Source organism: Coloeus monedula (assembly GCF_965178545.1).
Source record: "Coloeus monedula genome assembly, chromosome: 40".
In the NCBI taxonomy this organism is placed as follows: Eukaryota; Metazoa; Chordata; class Aves; order Passeriformes; family Corvidae; genus Coloeus; species Coloeus monedula.
In genome coordinates, this window is record NC_138820.1 from 1,249,759 (window position 1) to 1,267,720 (window position 17,962).

The 17,962-nt window shown below is 54.3% G+C and overlaps 1 protein-coding gene across 1 annotated transcript in view; it reads left to right on the top strand.

Annotated features, from left to right (window-relative positions):
- Positions 1 to 17,962, top strand: part of MCM7 (minichromosome maintenance complex component 7) — a 49,540-nt gene that overhangs the window by 1,874 nt on the left and 29,704 nt on the right. Inside the window, exons 3-11 of the mRNA XM_082300582.1 lie at positions 4,428 to 4,592; positions 6,114 to 6,238; positions 11,406 to 11,586; positions 11,684 to 11,773; positions 11,871 to 11,960; positions 12,058 to 12,147; positions 12,450 to 12,587; positions 13,783 to 13,932; positions 17,662 to 17,782. Coding sequence (XP_082156708.1) covers positions 4,428 to 4,592; positions 6,114 to 6,238; positions 11,406 to 11,586; positions 11,684 to 11,773; positions 11,871 to 11,960; positions 12,058 to 12,147; positions 12,450 to 12,587; positions 13,783 to 13,932; positions 17,662 to 17,782 — 1,150 coding nt within the window. The remainder of the gene's footprint in view (positions 1 to 4,427; positions 4,593 to 6,113; positions 6,239 to 11,405; positions 11,587 to 11,683; positions 11,774 to 11,870; positions 11,961 to 12,057; positions 12,148 to 12,449; positions 12,588 to 13,782; positions 13,933 to 17,661; positions 17,783 to 17,962) is intronic.

Here is a 17,962-nt window from a genome sequence, read left to right on the forward strand (position 1 = left end):
CCCTTTTTTCACCACAAACCCTCCATTTTTCCCCTTTTTCCCCCCAAACCAGGCGGCGCTGGCCCGCCGTGAGCAGGTGGCCCTCTGGGTGGCCCTGGACGACGTGGCTCACCCCAAACCCCCTTTTTTCACCCCAAAATCCCTTTTTCCACCCAAAATCCCTTTTCTCCACACCAAAACCCCCCTTTTTCCACCCCAAAACCCCCCTTTTTCCACCCCAAACCCCCTTTTTCCACCCCAAACCCCCTTTTTCCACCCCAAACCCCCTTTTTTCCCCCCAAAACCCCCTTTTTTCCCCCCAAAACCCCCTTTTTTCCCCCAAACCCCCTTTTTCCACCCCAAACCCCCTTTTTCCACCCCAAAACCTCCCTTTTTCACCCCAAACCCCCTTTTTTCACCCCAAACCTCCATTTTCCCCTTTTTCCCCCCAAACCAGGCGGCGCTGGCCCGCCGTGAGCAGGTGGCCCCTGTGGGTGGCCCTGGACGATGTGGCTCACCCCAAAACCCCCTTTTTTCACCCCAAACCCCCTTTTTTCACCCCAAACCCCCTTTTTTCACCCCAAAAACCTCCTTTTTTCACCCCAAACCCCCATTTTTCACCCAAACTCTCCCTTTTTCCCCCCAAACCAGGCGGCGCTGGCCCGCCGTGAGCAGGTGGCCCTCTGGGTGGCCCTGGACGACGTGGCTCACCCCAAAACCCCCTTTTTCCACCCCAAACCCCCTTTTTTCCCCCCAAAACCTCCCTTTTTTCACCCTAACCCCCTTTTTCCACCCCAAACCCCCTTTTTCCACCCCAAACCCCCTTTTTCACCCCAAAACCTCCCTTTTTCACCCCAAAACCTCCCTTTTTCACCCCAAAACCCCATTTATCACCCCAAAACCTCCCTTTTTCACCCCAAACGCCCTTTTTTCACCCCAAAACCCCCTTTTTCCCCCCAAACCAGGCGGTGCTGGCCCGCCGTGAGCAGGTGGCCCTCTGGGTGGCCCTGGACAACGTGGCTCACCCCAAACTCCCATTTATCACCCCAAACTCCCCTTTTTCACCCCAAACTCCCCTTTTTCACCCCAAAACCCCCTTTTTTCACCCCAAAACCCCCTTTTTTCACCCCAAAACCCCATTTATCACCCCAAACCCCCTTTTCTCCACCCCAAAACCTCCCTTTTTCACCCCAAACCTCCATTTTTCACCCCAAAACCCCTTTTTTCCCCCCAAACCAGGCGGCGCTGGCCCGCCGTGAGCAGGTGGCCCTCTGGGTGGCCCTGGACGACGTGGCTCACCCCAAACCCCCTTTTTCCACCCCAAACCCCCTTTTTCCACCCCAAACCCCCTTTTTTCACCCCAAACCCCCTTTTTTCACCCCAAAACCTCCATTTTTCCCTTTTTCCCCCCAAACCAGGCGGCGCTGGCCCGCCGTGAGCAGGTGGCCCTCTGGGTGGCCCTGGACGACGTGGCTCACCCCAAACCCCCTTTTTCCACCCCAAACCCCCTTTTTCCACCCCAAACCCCCTTTTTCCACCCCAAACCCCCTTTTTCCACCCCAAACCCCCTTTTTTCACCCCAAACCCCCTTTTCTCCACCCCAAAACCTCCCTTTTTCACCCCAAACCTCCATTTTTCACCCCAAAACCCCTTTTTTTCCCCCAAACCAGGCGGCGCTGGCCCGCCGTGAGCAGGTGGCCCTCTGGGTGGCCCTGGACAACGTGGCTCACCCCAAACCCCCTTTTTCCACCCCAAAACCCCCTTTTTTCACCCAAACCCCCTTTTTTCACCCCAAACCCTCCATTTTCCCTTTTTCCCCCCAAACCAGGCGGCGCTGGCCCGCCGTGAGCAGGTGGCCCTCTGGGTGGCCCTGGACGACGTGGCTCACCCCAAACCCCCTTTTTCCACCCCAAACCCCCTTTTTTCACCCCAAAACCCCCTTTTTTCACCCCAAAACCCCCTTTTTTCACCCCAAAACCCCCTTTTTTCACCCCAAAACCTCCCTTTTTCACCCCAAAACCCCATTTATCACCCCAAAACCCCCCTTTTTCCACCCCAAAACCCCCTTTTTCCACCCCAAACTCCCTTTTTCCACCCCAAACCTCCCTTTTTCACCCCAAACCTCCCTTTTTCACCCCAAACTCCCATTTATCACCCCAAAACCCCCATTTATCACCCCAAAACCCCCTTTTTTCACCCAAACCCCCTTTTTTCACCCCAAAACCTCCATTTTCCCCTTTTTCCCCCCAAACCAGGCGGCGCTGGCCCGCCGTGAGCAGGTGGCCCTCTGGGTGGCCCTGGACGACGTGGCTCACCCCAAACCCCCTTTTTTCACCCCAAAATCCCTTTTTCCTCTCAAAACCCCCTTTTTCCACCCCAAACCCCCTTTTTTCACCCCAAAACCCCTTTTTTCCCCCCAAACCAGGCGGCGCTGGCCCGCCGTGAGCAGGTGGCCCTCTGGGTGGCCCTGGACGACGTGGCTCACCCCAAACCCCCTTTTTTCACCCCAAACCCCCTTTTTTCACCCCAAACCCCCTTTTTCCACCCCAAACCCCCTTTTTCCACCCCAAACCCCCTTTTTCCACCCCAAACCCCCTTTTTTCACCCCCAAACCCCCTTTTTTCCCCCAAACCAGGCGGCGCTGGCCCGCCGTGAGCAGGTGGCCCTCTGGGTGGCCCTGGACGACGTGGCTCACCCCAAACTCCCTTTTTCCACCCCAAACCCCCTTTTTTCCCCCCAAAACCTCCCTTTTTTCCCCCCAAACCCCCTTTTTTCACCCCAAAATCCCTTTTTCCACCCCAAAACCCCCCTTTTTTCACCCCAAAACCCCCCTTTTTTCACCCCAAAACCCCCCTTTTTCCACCCCAAAACCTCCCTTTTTCACCCCAAACCCCCTTTTTTCACCCCAAACCCCCTTTTTTCACCCCAAACCCCCATTTTTCACCCCAAACCCCCATTTTTCACCCAAACTCTCCCTTTTTCCCCCAAACCAGGCGGCGCTGGCCCGCCGTGAGCAGGTGGCCCTCTGGGTGGCCCTGGACGACGTGGCTCACCCCAAACCCCCTTTTTTCACCCCAAAAACCTCCCTTTTTCCTCTCAAAACCCCGTTTTTTCACCCCCAAAACTCCCTTTTTCACCCCAAAATCCCTTTTCTCAACCCCAAACCCCCCTTTTTTCCCCCCAAACCCCCCTTTTTTCCCCCCAAACCCCCCTTTTTTCCCCTCAAAACCCCCTTTTTTCCCCCCAATACCCCCTTTTTTCACCCCAATACCCCCTTTTTTCACCCCAAACCGCCTTTTTTCACCCCAAACCTCCATTTTTCCCTTTTTCCCCCCAAACCAGGCGGCGCTGGCCCGCCGTGAGCAGGTGGCCCTCTGGGTGGCCCTGGACGACGTGGCTCACCCCAAACCCCCCTTTTTTCACCCCAAAACCCCCTTTTTTCACCCCAAAACCCCTTTTTTCACCCCAAAATCCCTTTTTCCACCCTAAAGTCCTTTTTTCCACCCCAAAACCCCCTTTTTTCACCCCAAACCCCCTTTTTTCACCCCAAAACCCCTTTTTTCCCCCCAAACCAGGCGGCGCTGGCCCGCCGTGAGCAGGTGGCCCTCTGGGTGGCCCTGGACGACGTGGCTCACCCCAAACCCCCTTTTTTCACCCCAAACCCCCTTTTTTCCCCCCAAAACCCCCTTTTTTCACCCAAACCCCCTTTTTCCACCCCAAAACCCCCTTTTTCCACCCCAAACTCTCCATTTTTCCACCCCAAACCCCCATTTATCACCCCAAACCCCCTTTTCTCCACCCCAAAACCTCCCTTTTTCACCCCAAACCCCCATTTTTCACCCAAACTCTCCCTTTTTCCCCCAAACCAGGCGGTTCTGGCCCGCCGTGAGCAGGTGGCCCTCTGGGTGGCCCTGGACGACGTGGCTCACCCCAAACCCCCTTTTTCCACCCCAAACCCCCTTTTTTCACCCCAAAACCCCCTTTTTTCACCCCAAAACCCCCTTTTTTCACCCCAAACCCTCCATTTTTCCACCCCAAACTCTCCATTTTTCCACCCCAAACCCCCCTTTTTCCACCCCAAACCCCCTTTTTTCCCCCCAAAACCTCCCTTTTTTACCCCAAACCCCCTTTTTTCACCCCAAAACCCCTTTTTCCCCCCAAACCAGGCGGCGCTGGCCCGCTGTGAGCAGGTGGCCCCTGTGGGTGGCCCTGGACGACGTGGCTCACCCCAAAACCCCCTTTTTTCACCCCAAACCCCCTTTTTTCACCCCAAACCCCCTTTTTTCACCCCAAAACCCCCCTTTTTCCACCCCAAACCCCCCTTTTTCCACCCCAAACCCCCCTTTTTTCACCCAAACCCCCTTTTTTCACCCCAAACCCCCTTTTTTCACCAAAACCCCCTTTTTTCACCCCAAACCCTCCATTTTCCCATTTTTCCCCCAAACCAGGCGGCGCTGGCCCGCCGTGAGCAGGTGGCCCTCTGGGTGGCCCTGGACGACGTGGCCGCGGACGAGCCCGAGCTGGCCGAGGCCGTGCTGGAGAACGTCCGGCGCTACGGGCGCCTCTTCGCCGACGCCGTGCACGAGCTGCTGCCCCGCTACGGCAGCGCCGAGGTCGGCGCCTACGGGGGGGTTTGGGGGCTTTTGGGGGGGTTTGGGTGGGTTTTGGGGGGATTTGGGGTGGTTTGGGTGGGATTTGGGGTGGTTTGGGTGGGATTTGGGGTGGGATTTGGGTGGGATTTGGGGTGGGTTTGGGTGGGTTTGAGGGGGGTTTGGTGGGGTTTTGTGTGGGATTTGGGGGGATTTGGGGTGGGGTTGAGGGGGGTTTGGGTGGGGTTTGGGGGGTTTTGGGGTGGTTTGGGTGGGATTTGGGGTGGTTTGGGTGGGATTTGGGGTGGTTTGGGTGGGGTTTGGGTGGGTTTGGGGTGGGTTTGAGGGGGTTTGGGTGGGATTTGAGGGGGTTTGAGGGGGGTTTGGGTGGGTTTGAGGGGGGTTTGGTGGGGTTTGAGGGGGGCTGGGGGTGGTTTGGGGTGGGTTTTGGGGGGGTTTGGGGGATTTGGGGTGGGTTTGGGGGATTTTGGGGTGGTTTGGGTGGGGTTTGAGGGGGGTTGGGGGTGGTTTGGGGGGGGTTGGGGTGGGTTTGGTGGGGGTTTGGTGGGGTTTGGGGGGGTTTGGGTGGGTTTGAGGGGGCTTTGGGGTGGTTTGGTGGGGTTTGGGTGGGGTTGGGGTGGGTTTGGTGGGCAATTTGGGGGGGTTTGAGTGGGATTTGGGGTGGTTTGGGGGGTTTTGGGGTGTTTTGGGTGGGTTTGGGGGGGGTTGGGGGTGGTTTGGGGGGGTTTGGGTGGGGTTTGGGGTGGGTTTGGGGTGTTTTGGGTGGGTTTGGGGGGTTTTGGGGTGGGTTTGGTGGGGTTTGGGGTGGGATTTCAGGGGGGTTTGGAGTAGTTTTGGGTGGGGTTTGGGGTTTGGGTTGGGTGAGGTTTGGGGTGGGTTTGGTGGGGTTTTGGGGTGGTTTTGAGGGGGATTTGTGGGTGGTTTGGGTGGGATTTTGGGGTGGTTTGGGTGGGATTTTGGGGGTGGTTTTGAGGGGGATTTGGGTGGGATTTTGGGGTGGTTTTGAGGGGGATTTGTGGGTGGTTTTGAGGAGGATTTTGGGGGTGGTTTTGGTCGGATTTTGGGGGTGGTTTTGAGGGGGGTTTGGGGGTGGTTTTTGGTCGGATTTTGGGGGTGGTTTTGGGGCATTTTGGGCTAGTTTTGAGTAGGATTTCAGGAGGATTTTGGGTGGGGGTCCCTCACAGCCCCTCTAAACCCAGAACCTTTACTTGGAGCACCTTCGGGGCATTTCAGGATCATTTGGGGGCATTTTGGGGTGCCTTTGAGTGCCATTCCAAGATCATTTTGGGGTACTTCTCCATGGGCATCCCCCTGAGCCCCCCTCCCCAATTTGTACTCCCCAACACCTTCACCTGCAGCACCTTTGGGTGCTCTCAGAGTCATTCCAGGGGTGCCCAGGATGGGATTGGAGTGGGATTTGAGGCATTTTGGGCTGGTTTGGACTGGGATTTTAGGACAATTTAGGGGGAGATCCCCCCCCCAAACCCCACCTGAGCCCCCTCCCCAATTTCTTCCCCCCTCCAGGCCCCTGCCCGGGACCCCCTGGACGTTTACCTGGAGCATCGGCTGCTGCTGGAGCAGCGGGGCCGGGCTGGGGGGACCCCCAGGGACCCCCAAAATCAGTTCCCCCCGGAGCTGCTGCGGCGTTTGTGAGTCAGGGGAGGGGGTTTGGGACCCCAGCCCCCAATTTTGGGCACCCCAAAACCCCCCAAACGCCTCCCAATCTTACCCTGCTTCCTCAAACTCTTCCCAATCCCACCTGAATCCTCCTCAGCTCCCCCAAAACGCCCCCAGATCCTTCTCGTTTCCCGGTTTTCCCTCATTTTGTTCTCTTCCATCTCCACTTTCTACCCCAAAAACCAATTTTTTTTCCCATTTTCTCCCATTTTTTCTCTTCCCATCTCCCTGAGACCCCATTTCTTTCCTGCCCAGATCCCCTTTTCCCCCCAAAATCCCGTTTTTCCTTATTTTGCCCCCATTTTTGCTGCATGAACCCCATTTCTCCCTCACTTTCTCCTTCTCAAATACCACAAATTCTATTTTTTTTCCCGTTTTTCCATGTTTTTCACCCCAAAACCAAGCTCTCCTTCCCCACCCCATCCTGCTCCAAGACCCTGTGGGAACCACCTCACTTTTCCCTCTACAAACCCCATTTTCCACCCCAAAATTCCGGGTTTTTTTTTGCTCCCCACATCCCCCAATGCCTATTTTCCCTGTTCTAATTCCCGTTTTGCCCAAAATCCCCGTTTTTCACCCCAAAAGTGAGCTGTACTTCCGTGCTCCATCCTGCTCCAAGCCGCTGTCCCCTCAGGAGCTCCAGACCCCATTTTCCCCCCGTTTTCCCCCATTTCCACCCCACAAATTCCATCTTTTTACCCCCCAATCCCCCTTTTTCCTGCCCCAATCCCCTTTTTGCCCAAAATCCCCGTTTTTCACCCCAAACCCGAGCTCTCCTTCCCCACCCCATCCTGCTCCAAGACCCTGTGGGAACCACCTCACTTTTCCCTCTACAAACCCCATTTTCCACCCCAAAATTCCAGGATTTTTTTTGCTCCCCACATCCCCCAATCCCCATTTCTCCTTTCCCAATCCCCTTTTTGCCCAAAATCCCCGTTTTTCACCCCAAACCCGAGCTCTCCTTCCACACCCCATCCTGCTCCAAGACCCTGTGGGAACCACCTCACTTTTCCCTCTACAAACCCCATTTTCCACCCCAAAATTCCAGGATTTTTTTTGCTCCCCACCTCCCCCAATGCCCGTTTTCCCTGTTCTAATTCCCATTTTGCCCAAAATCCCCGTTTTTCACCCCAAAAGTGAGCTGTACTTCCACACCCCATCCTGCTCCAAGCCGCTGTCCCCTCAGGAGCTCCAGACCCCATTTTCCCCCCATTTTCCCCCATTTCCACCCCACAAATTCCATCTTTTTACCCCCCAATCCCCCTTTTTCCTCCCCCAATCCCCTTTTTGCCCAAAATCCCCGTTTTTCACCCCAAACCCGAGCTCTCCCACACCCCATCCTGCTCCAAGACCCTGTGGGAACCACCTCACTTTTCCTTCTAGAAACCCCATTTTTTACCCCAAAATTTCGGGGTTTTCTTTGCTCCCCACATCCCCCAATGCCCGTTTTCCCTATTCTAATTCCCGTTTTGCCCAAAATCCCCGTTTTTCACCCCAAACCCGAGCTCTCCTTCCACACCCCATCCTGCTCCAAGACCCTGTGGGAACCACCTCACTTTTCCCTCTACAAACCCCATTTTCCACCCCAAAATTCCAGGATTTTTTTTGCTCCCCACATCCCCCAATCCCCATTTCTCCTTTCCCAATCCCCTTTTTGCCCAAAATCCCCGTTTTTCACCCCAAACCTGAGCTCTCCTTCCACACCCCATCCTGCTCCAAGACCCTGTGGGAACCACCTCACTTTTCCCTCTACAAACCCCATTTTTCACCCCAAAATTCCGGGTTTTTTTTTGCTCCCCACATCCCCCAATGCCTATTTTGCCCTTTTCTAATTCCCGTTTTGCCCAAAATCCCCGTTTTTCACCCCAAACCCGAGCTCTCCTTCCACACCCCATCCTGCTCCAAGACCCTGTGGGAACCACCTCACTTTTCCCTCTACAAACCCCATTTTCCACCCCAAAATTCCGGGTTTTTTTTGCTCCCCACATCCCCCAATGCCTGTTTTCCCTGTTCTAATTCCCGTTTTGCCCAAAATCCCCGTTTTTCACCCCAAAAGTGAGCTGTACTTCCGTGCCCCGTCCTGCTCCAAGCCGCTGTCCCCTCAGGAGCTCCAGACCCCATTTTCCCCCCATTTTCCCCCATTTCCACCCCACAAATTCCATCTTTTTACCCCCCAATCCCCCTTTTTCCTGCCCCAATCCCCTTTTTGCCCAAAATCCCCGTTTTTCACCCCAAACCCGAGCTCTCCTTCCACACCCCATCCTGCTCCAAGACCCTGTGGGAACCACCTCACTTTTCCCTCTACAAACCCCATTTTCCACCCCAAAATTCCAGGATTTTTTTTGCTCCCCACATCCCCCAATCCCCATTTCTCCTTTCCCAATCCCCTTTTTGCCCAAAATCCCCGTTTTTCACCCCAAACCCGAGCTCTCCTTCCACACCCCATCCTGCTCCAAGACCCTGTGGGAACCACCTCACTTTTCCCTCTACAAACCCCATTTTTCACCCCAAAATTCCGGGTTTTTTTTGCTCCCCACATCCCCCAATGCCCGTTTTCCCTGTTCTAATTCCCGTTTTGCCCAAAATCCCCGTTTTTCACCCCAAAAGTGAGCTGTACTTCCGTGCCCCGTCCTGCTCCAAGCCGCTGTCCCCTCAGGAGCTCCAGACCCCATTTTCCCCCCGTTTTCCCCCATTTCCACCCCACAAATTCCATCTTTTTCCTGCCCCAATCCCCTTTTTGCCCAAAATCCCCGTTTTTCACCCCAAACCCGAGCTCTCCTTCCACACCCCATCCTGCTCCAAGACCCTGTGGGAACCACCTCACTTTTCCTTCTACAAACCCCATTTTCCACCCCAAAATTCCAGGATTTTTTTTGCTCCCCACATCCCCCAATCCCTATTTCTCCTTTCCCAATCCCCTTTTTGCCCAAAATCCCCGTTTTTCACCCCAAACCCGAGCTCTCCTTCCCCACCCCATCCTGCTCCAAGACCCTGTGGGAACCACCTCACTTTTCCCTCTACAAACCCCATTTTCCACCCCAAAATTCCGGGTTTTTTTTGCTCCCCACATCCCCCAATGCCTATTTTCCCTGTTCTAATTCCCGTTTTGCCCAAAATCCCCGTTTTTCACCCCAAAACCGAGCTCTCCTTCCCCACCCCATCCTGCTCCAAGCCGCTGTCCCCTCAGGAGCTCCAGACCCCATTTTCCCCCCCTTTTCCCCCATTTCCACCCCACAAATTCCATCTTTTTACCCCCCAATCCCCCTTTTTCCTGCCCCAATCCCCTTTTTGCCCAAAATCCCCGTTTTTCACCCCAAACCCGAGCTCTCCTTCCACACCCCATCCTGCTCTAAGACCCTGTGGGAACCACCTCACTTTTCCCTCTACAAACCCCATTTTCCACCCCAAAATTCCAGGATTTTTTTTGCTCCCCACATCCCCCAATGCCCGTTTTCCCTGTTCTAATTCCCGTTTTGCCCAAAATCCCCGTTTTTCACCCCAAAAGTGAGCTGTACTTCCGTGCTCCATCCTGCTCCAAGCCGCTGTCCCCTCAGGAGCTCCAGACCCCATTTTCCCCCCCTTTTCCCCCATTTCCACCCCACAAATTCCATCTTTTTACCCCCCAATCCCCCTTTTTCCTCCCCCAATCCCCTTTTTGCCCAAAATCCCCGTTTTTCACCCCAAACCCGAGCTGTACTTCCACACCCCATCCTGCTCCAAGCCGCTGTCCCCTCAGGAGCTCCAGACCCCATTTTCCCCCCGTTTTCCCCCATTTCCACCCCACAAATTCCATCTTTTTCCTGCCCCAATCCCCTTTTTGCCCAAAATCCCCGTTTTTCACCCCAAACCCGAGCTCTCCTTCCACACCCCATCCTGCTCCAAGACCCTGTGGAAACCACCTCACTTTTCCCTCTACAAACCCCATTTTTCACCCCAAAATTCCGGGTTTTTTTTTGCTCCCCACATCCCCCAATGCCTATTTTGCCCTTTTCTAATTCCCGTTTTGCCCAAAATCCCTGTTTTTCACCCCAAACCCGAGCTCTCCTTCCACACCCCATCCTGCTCCAAGACCCTGTGGGAACCACCTCACTTTTCCCTCTACAAACCCCATTTTTTACCCCAAAATTCCGGGGTTTTTTTTGCTCCCCACATCCCCCAATGCCCGTTTTCCCTGTTCTAATTCCCGTTTTGCCCAAAATCCCCGTTTTTCACCCCAAACCCGAGCTCTCCTTCCACACCCCATCCTGCTCCAAGACCCTGTGGGAACCACCTCACTTTTCCCTCTACAAACCCCATTTTCCACCCCAAAATTCCAGGATTTTTTTTGCTCCCCACATCCCCCAATGCCCGTTTTCCCTGTTCTAATTCCCGTTTTGCCCAAAATCCCTGTTTTTCACCCCAAACCCGAGCTCTCCTTCCACACCCCATCCTGCTCCAAGACCCTGTGGGAACCACCTCACTTTTCCCTCTACAAACCCCATTTTCCACCCCAAAATTCCAGGATTTTTTTTGCTCCCCACATCCCCCAATGCCCGTTTTCCCTGTTCTAATTCCCGTTTTGCCCAAAATCCCCGTTTTTCACCCCAAAAGTGAGCTGTACTTCCACACTCCATCCTGCTCCAAGCCGCTGTCCCCTCAGGAGCTCCAGACCCCATTTTCCCCCCGTTTTCCCCCATTTCCACCCCACAAATTCCATCTTTTTACCCCCCAATCCCCCTTTTTCCTCCCCCAATCCCCTTTTTGCCCAAAATCCCCGTTTTTCACCCCAAACCCGAGCTCTCCCACACCCCATCCTGCTCCAAGACCCTGTGGGAACCACCTCACTTTTCCTTCTAGAAACCCCATTTTTTACCCCAAAATTTCGGGGTTTTCTTTGCTCCCCACATCCCCCAATGCCCGTTTTCCCTATTCTAATTCCCGTTTTGCCCAAAATCCCCGTTTTTCACCCCAAACCCGAGCTCTCCTTCCACACCCCATCCTGCTCCAAGACCCTGTGGGAACCACCTCACTTTTCCCTCTACAAACCCCATTTTCCACCCCAAAATTCCAGGATTTTTTTTGCTCCCCACATCCCCCAATGCCTGTTTTCCCTGTTCTAATTCCCGTTTTGCCCAAAATCCCCGTTTTTCACCCCAAAAGTGAGCTGTACTTCCGTGCTCCGTCCTGCTCCAAGCCGCTGTCCCCGCGGGAGCTCCGGGCCAGCAGCATCGGCTCCTTGGTCACCGTGGAGGGCATCGTCACCCGGGCCAGCGACGTCCGGCCCCTGCTGCGTGTGGCCACCTACAGCTGTGACCAGTGCGGGGCTGAGACCTACCAGCCGGTACTGGGATGGACTGGGACAAACTGGGACAAACTGGGAATGGGTTTGGGGCAGTTTTGGGGGGATTTGGGGCAGTTTTGGGGCAGTTTTGGGGGAGGGCATCGTCACCCGGGCCAGCGACGTCCGGCCCCTGCTGCGTGTGGCCACCTACAGCTGTGACCAGTGCGGGGCTGAGACCTACCAGCCGGTACTGGGATGGACTGGGACAAACTGGGACAAACTGGGAATGGGTTTGGGGCAGTTTTGGGGGGATTTGGGGCAGTTTTGGGGCAGTTTTGGGGGAGGGCATCGTCACCCGGGCCAGCGACGTCCGGCCCCTGCTGCGTGTGGCCACCTACAGCTGTGACCAGTGCGGGGCTGAGACCTACCAGCCGGTACTGGGATGGACTGGGACAAACTGGGATGGACTGGGAATGGGTTTGGGGCAGTTTTAGGGGGATTTAGGGCAGTTTTGGGGCAGTTTTGGGGGAGGGCATCGTCACCCGGGCCAGCGACGTCCGGCCCCTGCTGTGTGTGGCCACCTACAGCTGTGACCAGTGCGGGGCTGAGACCTACCAGCCGGTACTGGGATGGACTGGGATGGACTGGGATGGACTGGAAGGGGATTTAAGGGGTTTTGGGGCGATTTCAGGTGGGTTTTTTGGGGGGATCCTCTGAATTTTTGGGGTTTCCCCTCACAGATCGAAGGCCTCATTTTCCCGCCTTTTCCAAGGGGCAATTTTGGGGGCCCCGGGGGGGATTTTTTTGGGATCCTGGGTGAATTTTTGGGGCTTCAGGTGAATTTTTGGGGGTCCAGGTGGATTTTTGGGGGTCCAGGTGGATTTTTTGGGGGGGTTCTCTGAGTTTTTGGGGTGTTTCCCCAGATCGAGGGCCCAACTTTTACGCCGCTGCTGCTCTGCCCGAGCCGCGAGTGCCAAACCAACCGCTCGGGGGGGCGGCTCTACCTGCAGAGCCGGGGCTCCAAATTCATCAAATTCCAGGAGCTGCGGATTCAGGAACACGTGAGTGAGGGGAGAACCCAAAATTCCTCATGGGAGACCCCAAAATCCCAAAAAATCCTGTCAGGAAACTCCAAAATCCCAAAAAATCCCCTCAGAATTGCTTCCAAAATGGCGGCCGGGGTCTTTTAAATGGACTCTAGGGGCTTAAAATTGGCTCCAAATCCACCAACTTCCAGGAATTGCAGATTCAGGAACACGTGAGTGAGGGGAGAACCCGAAATTCCTCATGGGAGACCCCAAAATCCTAAAAAATCCTGTCAGGAAACTCCAAAATCCTCAAAAATCCCCTCAGAACTGCTTCCAAAATGGCGGCTGGGGTCTTTAAAACGGCCCCCAGGATCCTAAAATTGGCTCCAAATCCACCAAATTCCAGGAATTGCGGATTCAGGAACACGTGAGTGAGGGGAGAACCTGAAATTCCTCATGGGAGACCCCAAAATCCTCAAAAATCCCCTCAGGAAACTCCAAAATTCTCAAAAATCCCCTCAGAATTGCTTCCAAAATGGCGGATGGGGTCTTTAAAACGGCTCCCAGGATCCTAAAATTGGCTCCAAATCCACCAAATTCCAGGAATTGCAGATTCAGGAACACGTGAGTGAGGGAGGAGCCTGAAATTCCTCATGGGAGACCCCAAAATCCTCAAAAATCCCCTCAGGAAACTCCAAAATTCTCAAAAATCCTCTCAGAATTGCTTCCAAAATGGCAGCCGGGGTCTTTAAAATGGGCTCAAATGTCCTGGAATGTCCCAAAATTGTCTCAAATGTCCCCAGACTGACCCCAAACATCCCAAAAATGGCTCTAAATGTTCCTGAATGGCCCCAAATGTGTCCGAATATCCCCAGGTGTCCAAAAAATCTCTTTAAAATTGACTCTAATGTCCTTAAACTGTCCCCAAAATGGCCCTAAACTGCCCCAAACGTCTCAAAATGCCTAAAAATCTCCCCAAAATTGGTTTTAAGTCCTAAACTGTCCCAAAGCATCCAAAAACCTCCCTAAGCTTGACTTTAATCCCCCCAAAATGTCACAAACCACCCCAAAACGACAAAAAATCTCCCCTAGCACCAACTCCCGCATCCCAAAACCCTCTCAAAATCGACTTCGACGTGGCCAAAATGGATTGGAGCGTCCCAAAATGCCCCGAAATCTCCCCAAAATCGCTTCCAGTGTTCTCACCTGTCCTTTCTCATCCCCTCAGTCCGACCAGGTGCCCGTGGGCCACTTGCCCCGGTCGCTGTCGCTGCACCTGAGCGGGGCCAACACGCGCCAGGCCCAGCCCGGCGACCACGTCCGGGTCAGCGGCACCTTCCTGCCCCTGCTGCGGCCGGGCTTCCGCCAGGTGACCCAGGTGAGTGGCCAAAACACAGCTGGGACCCCAAAAATCACACCTGGGACCCCAAAAATCACACCTGGGACCCCAAAAACTGCACCTGGGACCCCAAAAATGCACCCAAACTTCACCTGGGATCTCCCACAACTCCCCTTCCTGCCCCTGCTGCGGCCGGGCTTCTGTCAGGTGACCCAGGTGAGTGGCCAAAACTGCACCTGGGACCCCAAAAACTGCACCTGGGACCCCAAAAACTGCACCTGGGACCCCAAAATCACACCTGGCACCCCAAAAATGCACCCAAACCTCACCTGGGATCTCCCACAACTCCCCTTCCTGCCCCTGCTGCGGCCGGGCTTCCGCCAGGTGACCCAGGTGAGTGGCCAAAACTGCACCTGGGACCCCAAAAATCACACCTGGGACCCCAAAAACTGCAACTGGGACCCCAAAAACTGCACCTGGCACCCCAAAAACTGCACCTGGGACCCCAAAAATCTCACCTGGGACCCCAAAAATCACATCTGGGACCCCAAAAATGCACCCAAACCTCACCTGGGATCTCCCAGGACTCCCCTTCCTGCCCCTGCTGCGGCCGGGCTTCCGCCAGGTGACCCAGGTGAGTGGCCAAAACACAGCTGGGACCCCAAAAATCACACGTGGCACCCCAAAAATCACACGTGGCACCCCAAAAATCACACGTGGCACCCCAAAAACTGCACCTGGGACCCCAAAAACTGCACCTGGCACCCCAAAATCACACCTGGCACCCCAAAAATGCACCCAAACCTCACCTGGGATCTCCCAGAACTCCCCTTCCTGCCCCTGCTGCGGCCGGGCTTCCGCCAGGTGACCCAGGTGAGTGGCCAAAACACAGCTGGGACCCCAAAAATCACACCTGGCACCCCAAAAACTGCACCTGGCACCCCAAAAACTGCAACTGGGACCCCAAAATCACACCTGGCACCCCAAAAACTGCACCCAAAACCACATCTGGCACCCCAAAACCACATCTGGCACCCCAAAACCACATCTGGCACCCCAAAAATCACACCTGGGACCCCAAAAACTGCACCTGGCACCCCAAAAACTGCACCTGGCACCCCAAAAATCACACCTGGCACCCCAAAAATCACACCTGGGACCCCAAAAATGCACCCAAACCTCACCTGGGATCTCCCAGAACTCCCCTTCCTGCCCCTGCTGCGGCCGGGCTTCTGCCAGGTGACCCAGGTGAGTGGCCAAATCACACCTGGGACCCCAAAAACTGCACCTGGGACCCCAAAAATCACACCTGGGACCCCAAAAATCACACCTGGCACCCCAAAAACTGCACCTGGGACCCCAAAATCACACCTGGCACCCCAAAAATGCACCCAAACCTCACCTGGGATCTCCCAGAACTCCCCTTCCTGCCCCTGCTGCGGCCGGGCTTCCGCCAGGTGACCCAGGTGAGTGGCCAAAACTGCACCTGGGACCCCAAAAATCACACCTGGCACCCCAAAAATCACACCTGGGACCCCAAAAACTGCACCTGGCACCCCAGAAATCACACGTGGCACCCCAAAAACTGCACCTGGCACCCCAAAAATCACACCTGGCACCCCAAAAACTGCACCCAAACCTCACCTGGGACCCCAAAAATCACACCTGGGACCCCAAAAATCACACCTGGCACCCCAAAATCACATCTGGCACCCCAAAAATCACACCTGGCACCCGAAAAAACTGCACCCAAAACTCACCTGGCACCCCAAAACCACACCTGGCACCCCAAAAATCACACCTGGGACCCCAAAATCTGCAACTGGCACCCCAAAAATCACACCTGGCACCCCAAAAACTGCACCTGGCACCCCAAAAATCACACCTGGCACCCCAAAAACTGCACCCAAACCTCACCTGGCACCCCAAAAATCACACCTGGCACCCCAAAACCCCCACTTGGGGGCCAAGAAACCTCACCTGGGACCCCAAAAACCTCACCTGGGACCCCAAAAATCACACCTGGCACCCCAAAATCCACCCCGAACTTACCTGGCACCCCAAAAACTGCACCTGGGACCCCAAAAACCTCACCTGGCACCCCAAAAATGCACCCAAACCTCACCTGGCACCCCAAATCCCCCCAATTCCCACTTTTCCCTGTTTTTCCCAACCCAACGTTTGCTGTTGGAGGGGTCTCACCCATCCCACCCCCCCCAAATCCTCTTTTTTCCCCCAAATTCCTCACTTTTCCCCCAAATCCCCATTTTTCCCCCCGAATCTTTTCCAGTTTTCCTAAAATTGCCTTTTTTCACCCCAAAATTCCCATTTTCTTCCCCAAATTCCTCATTTTTCCCCCTACAATTCCTCATTTTACCCCCTACAATTCCTCATTTTTCCCCAAGTTCCTCACTTTTCCCCCAAATCTCTCCCCTTTTTCCCCAAATTCCCATTTTTCCCCCCAAAATCCCCATTTTTCACCCAAAATCCCCATTTCCCCCCCCAAAATCCCCATTTTTCCCAAAATTCCCATTTTCCCCCCAAATCTCACCTGCCCAGCCCCACATCCCTCATGTCCTCCCCCAAAAATCCCTTTTTTCACCCCAAAATGCCAATTTTTCCCCCAAAATCCCTGTTTTTCCCCCCAAAAATCCCCATTTTTCCCCAAATTCCCATTTTTACCCCCAAATTTCTCTTTTTTCACCCAAATCTCACCTACCCCACCCCACATCCCTCATTTTCCCCCAGAAAAATCCCTTTTTTTGCCCAAAAAATCCCCATTTTTCACCCAAAATCCCCGTTTTTCCCCCCAAAAATACCCATTTTTGCCAAAATTCCCATTTTTACCCCCAAATTCCCCTTTTTTCCCCCAAATCTCACCTGCCCAGCCCCACATCCCTCATTTTCCCCCCAACAAATCCCTTTTTTTGCCCAAAAAATCCCCATTTTTCACCCAAAATCCCCGTTTTTCCCCCCAAAAATCTCCATTTTCCCAAAATTCTCATTTTTAGCCCCAAATTCCCCTTTTCCCCCCAAATCTCACCTGCCCAGCCCCACATCCCTCATTTTCCCCCCAAAAAATCCCTTTTTTTCCCCAAAAAATCCCCATTTTTCACCCCAAATCCCCATTTTGCACCCAAAATCCCCATTTTTCCCCCCAAAATCCCCATTTTTCCCAAAATTCTCATTTTTACCCCCAAATTCCCCTTTTTCCCCCAAATCTCACCTGCCCAGCCCCACATCCCTCATTTTCCCCCCAAAAAACCCCTCTTTTTGCCCAAAAAATCCCTGTTTTTTCACCCCAAATCCCCGTTTTGCACCCCAAAATCCCTTTTTTTTCCCCCAGAAATTCCCATTTTTCCCAAAATTCTCATTTTTACCCCCAAATTCCCCTTTTTTCCCCCGAATCTCACCTGCCCAGCCCCAAATTCCCTCATTTTCCCCCCAAAAAACCCCTCTTTTCCCCCCCAAAAAATCCCCATTTTTCACCCCAAATCCCCATTTTTCACCCAAAATCCCTGTTTTTCCCCCCAAAAATCCCCATTTTCCCCAAATTCCCATTTTTACCCCCAAATTCCCCTTTTTCCCCCCAAATCTCACCTGCCCAGCCCCACATCCCTCATTTTCCCCCCAAAAAAACCCCTCTTTTTACCCAAAAAATCCCTGTTTTTTCACCCCAAATCCCCGTTTTGCACCCCAAAATCCCTTTTTTTTCCCCCCAAAAATTCCCGTTTTTCCCAAAATCGCCGTTTTTTCCCCCAAAATCAGGGGCTGCTGTCGGAGACCTTCCTCGAGGGGCACCACGTGGCCAAGGTGAACAAGAGCGAGGAGGAGGAGGGCGGGGGAGGGGAGCTGAGCCCGGAGGAGCTGCGGGAGATCACGGGCACAGGTGGGTTTGGGGCAAAAACCGGCGATTTTGGGAAAAACGGGGATTTCTGGGCGGGAAAATGGGGATTTTTGGGAGGAAAAATGGGGATTTTTGGGAGGAAAAATGGGGATTTTTGGGGAAAATGAAGGATTTTTTGGGGGGGAAATGAGGGATGTGGGGCTGGGCAGGTGAGATTTGGGT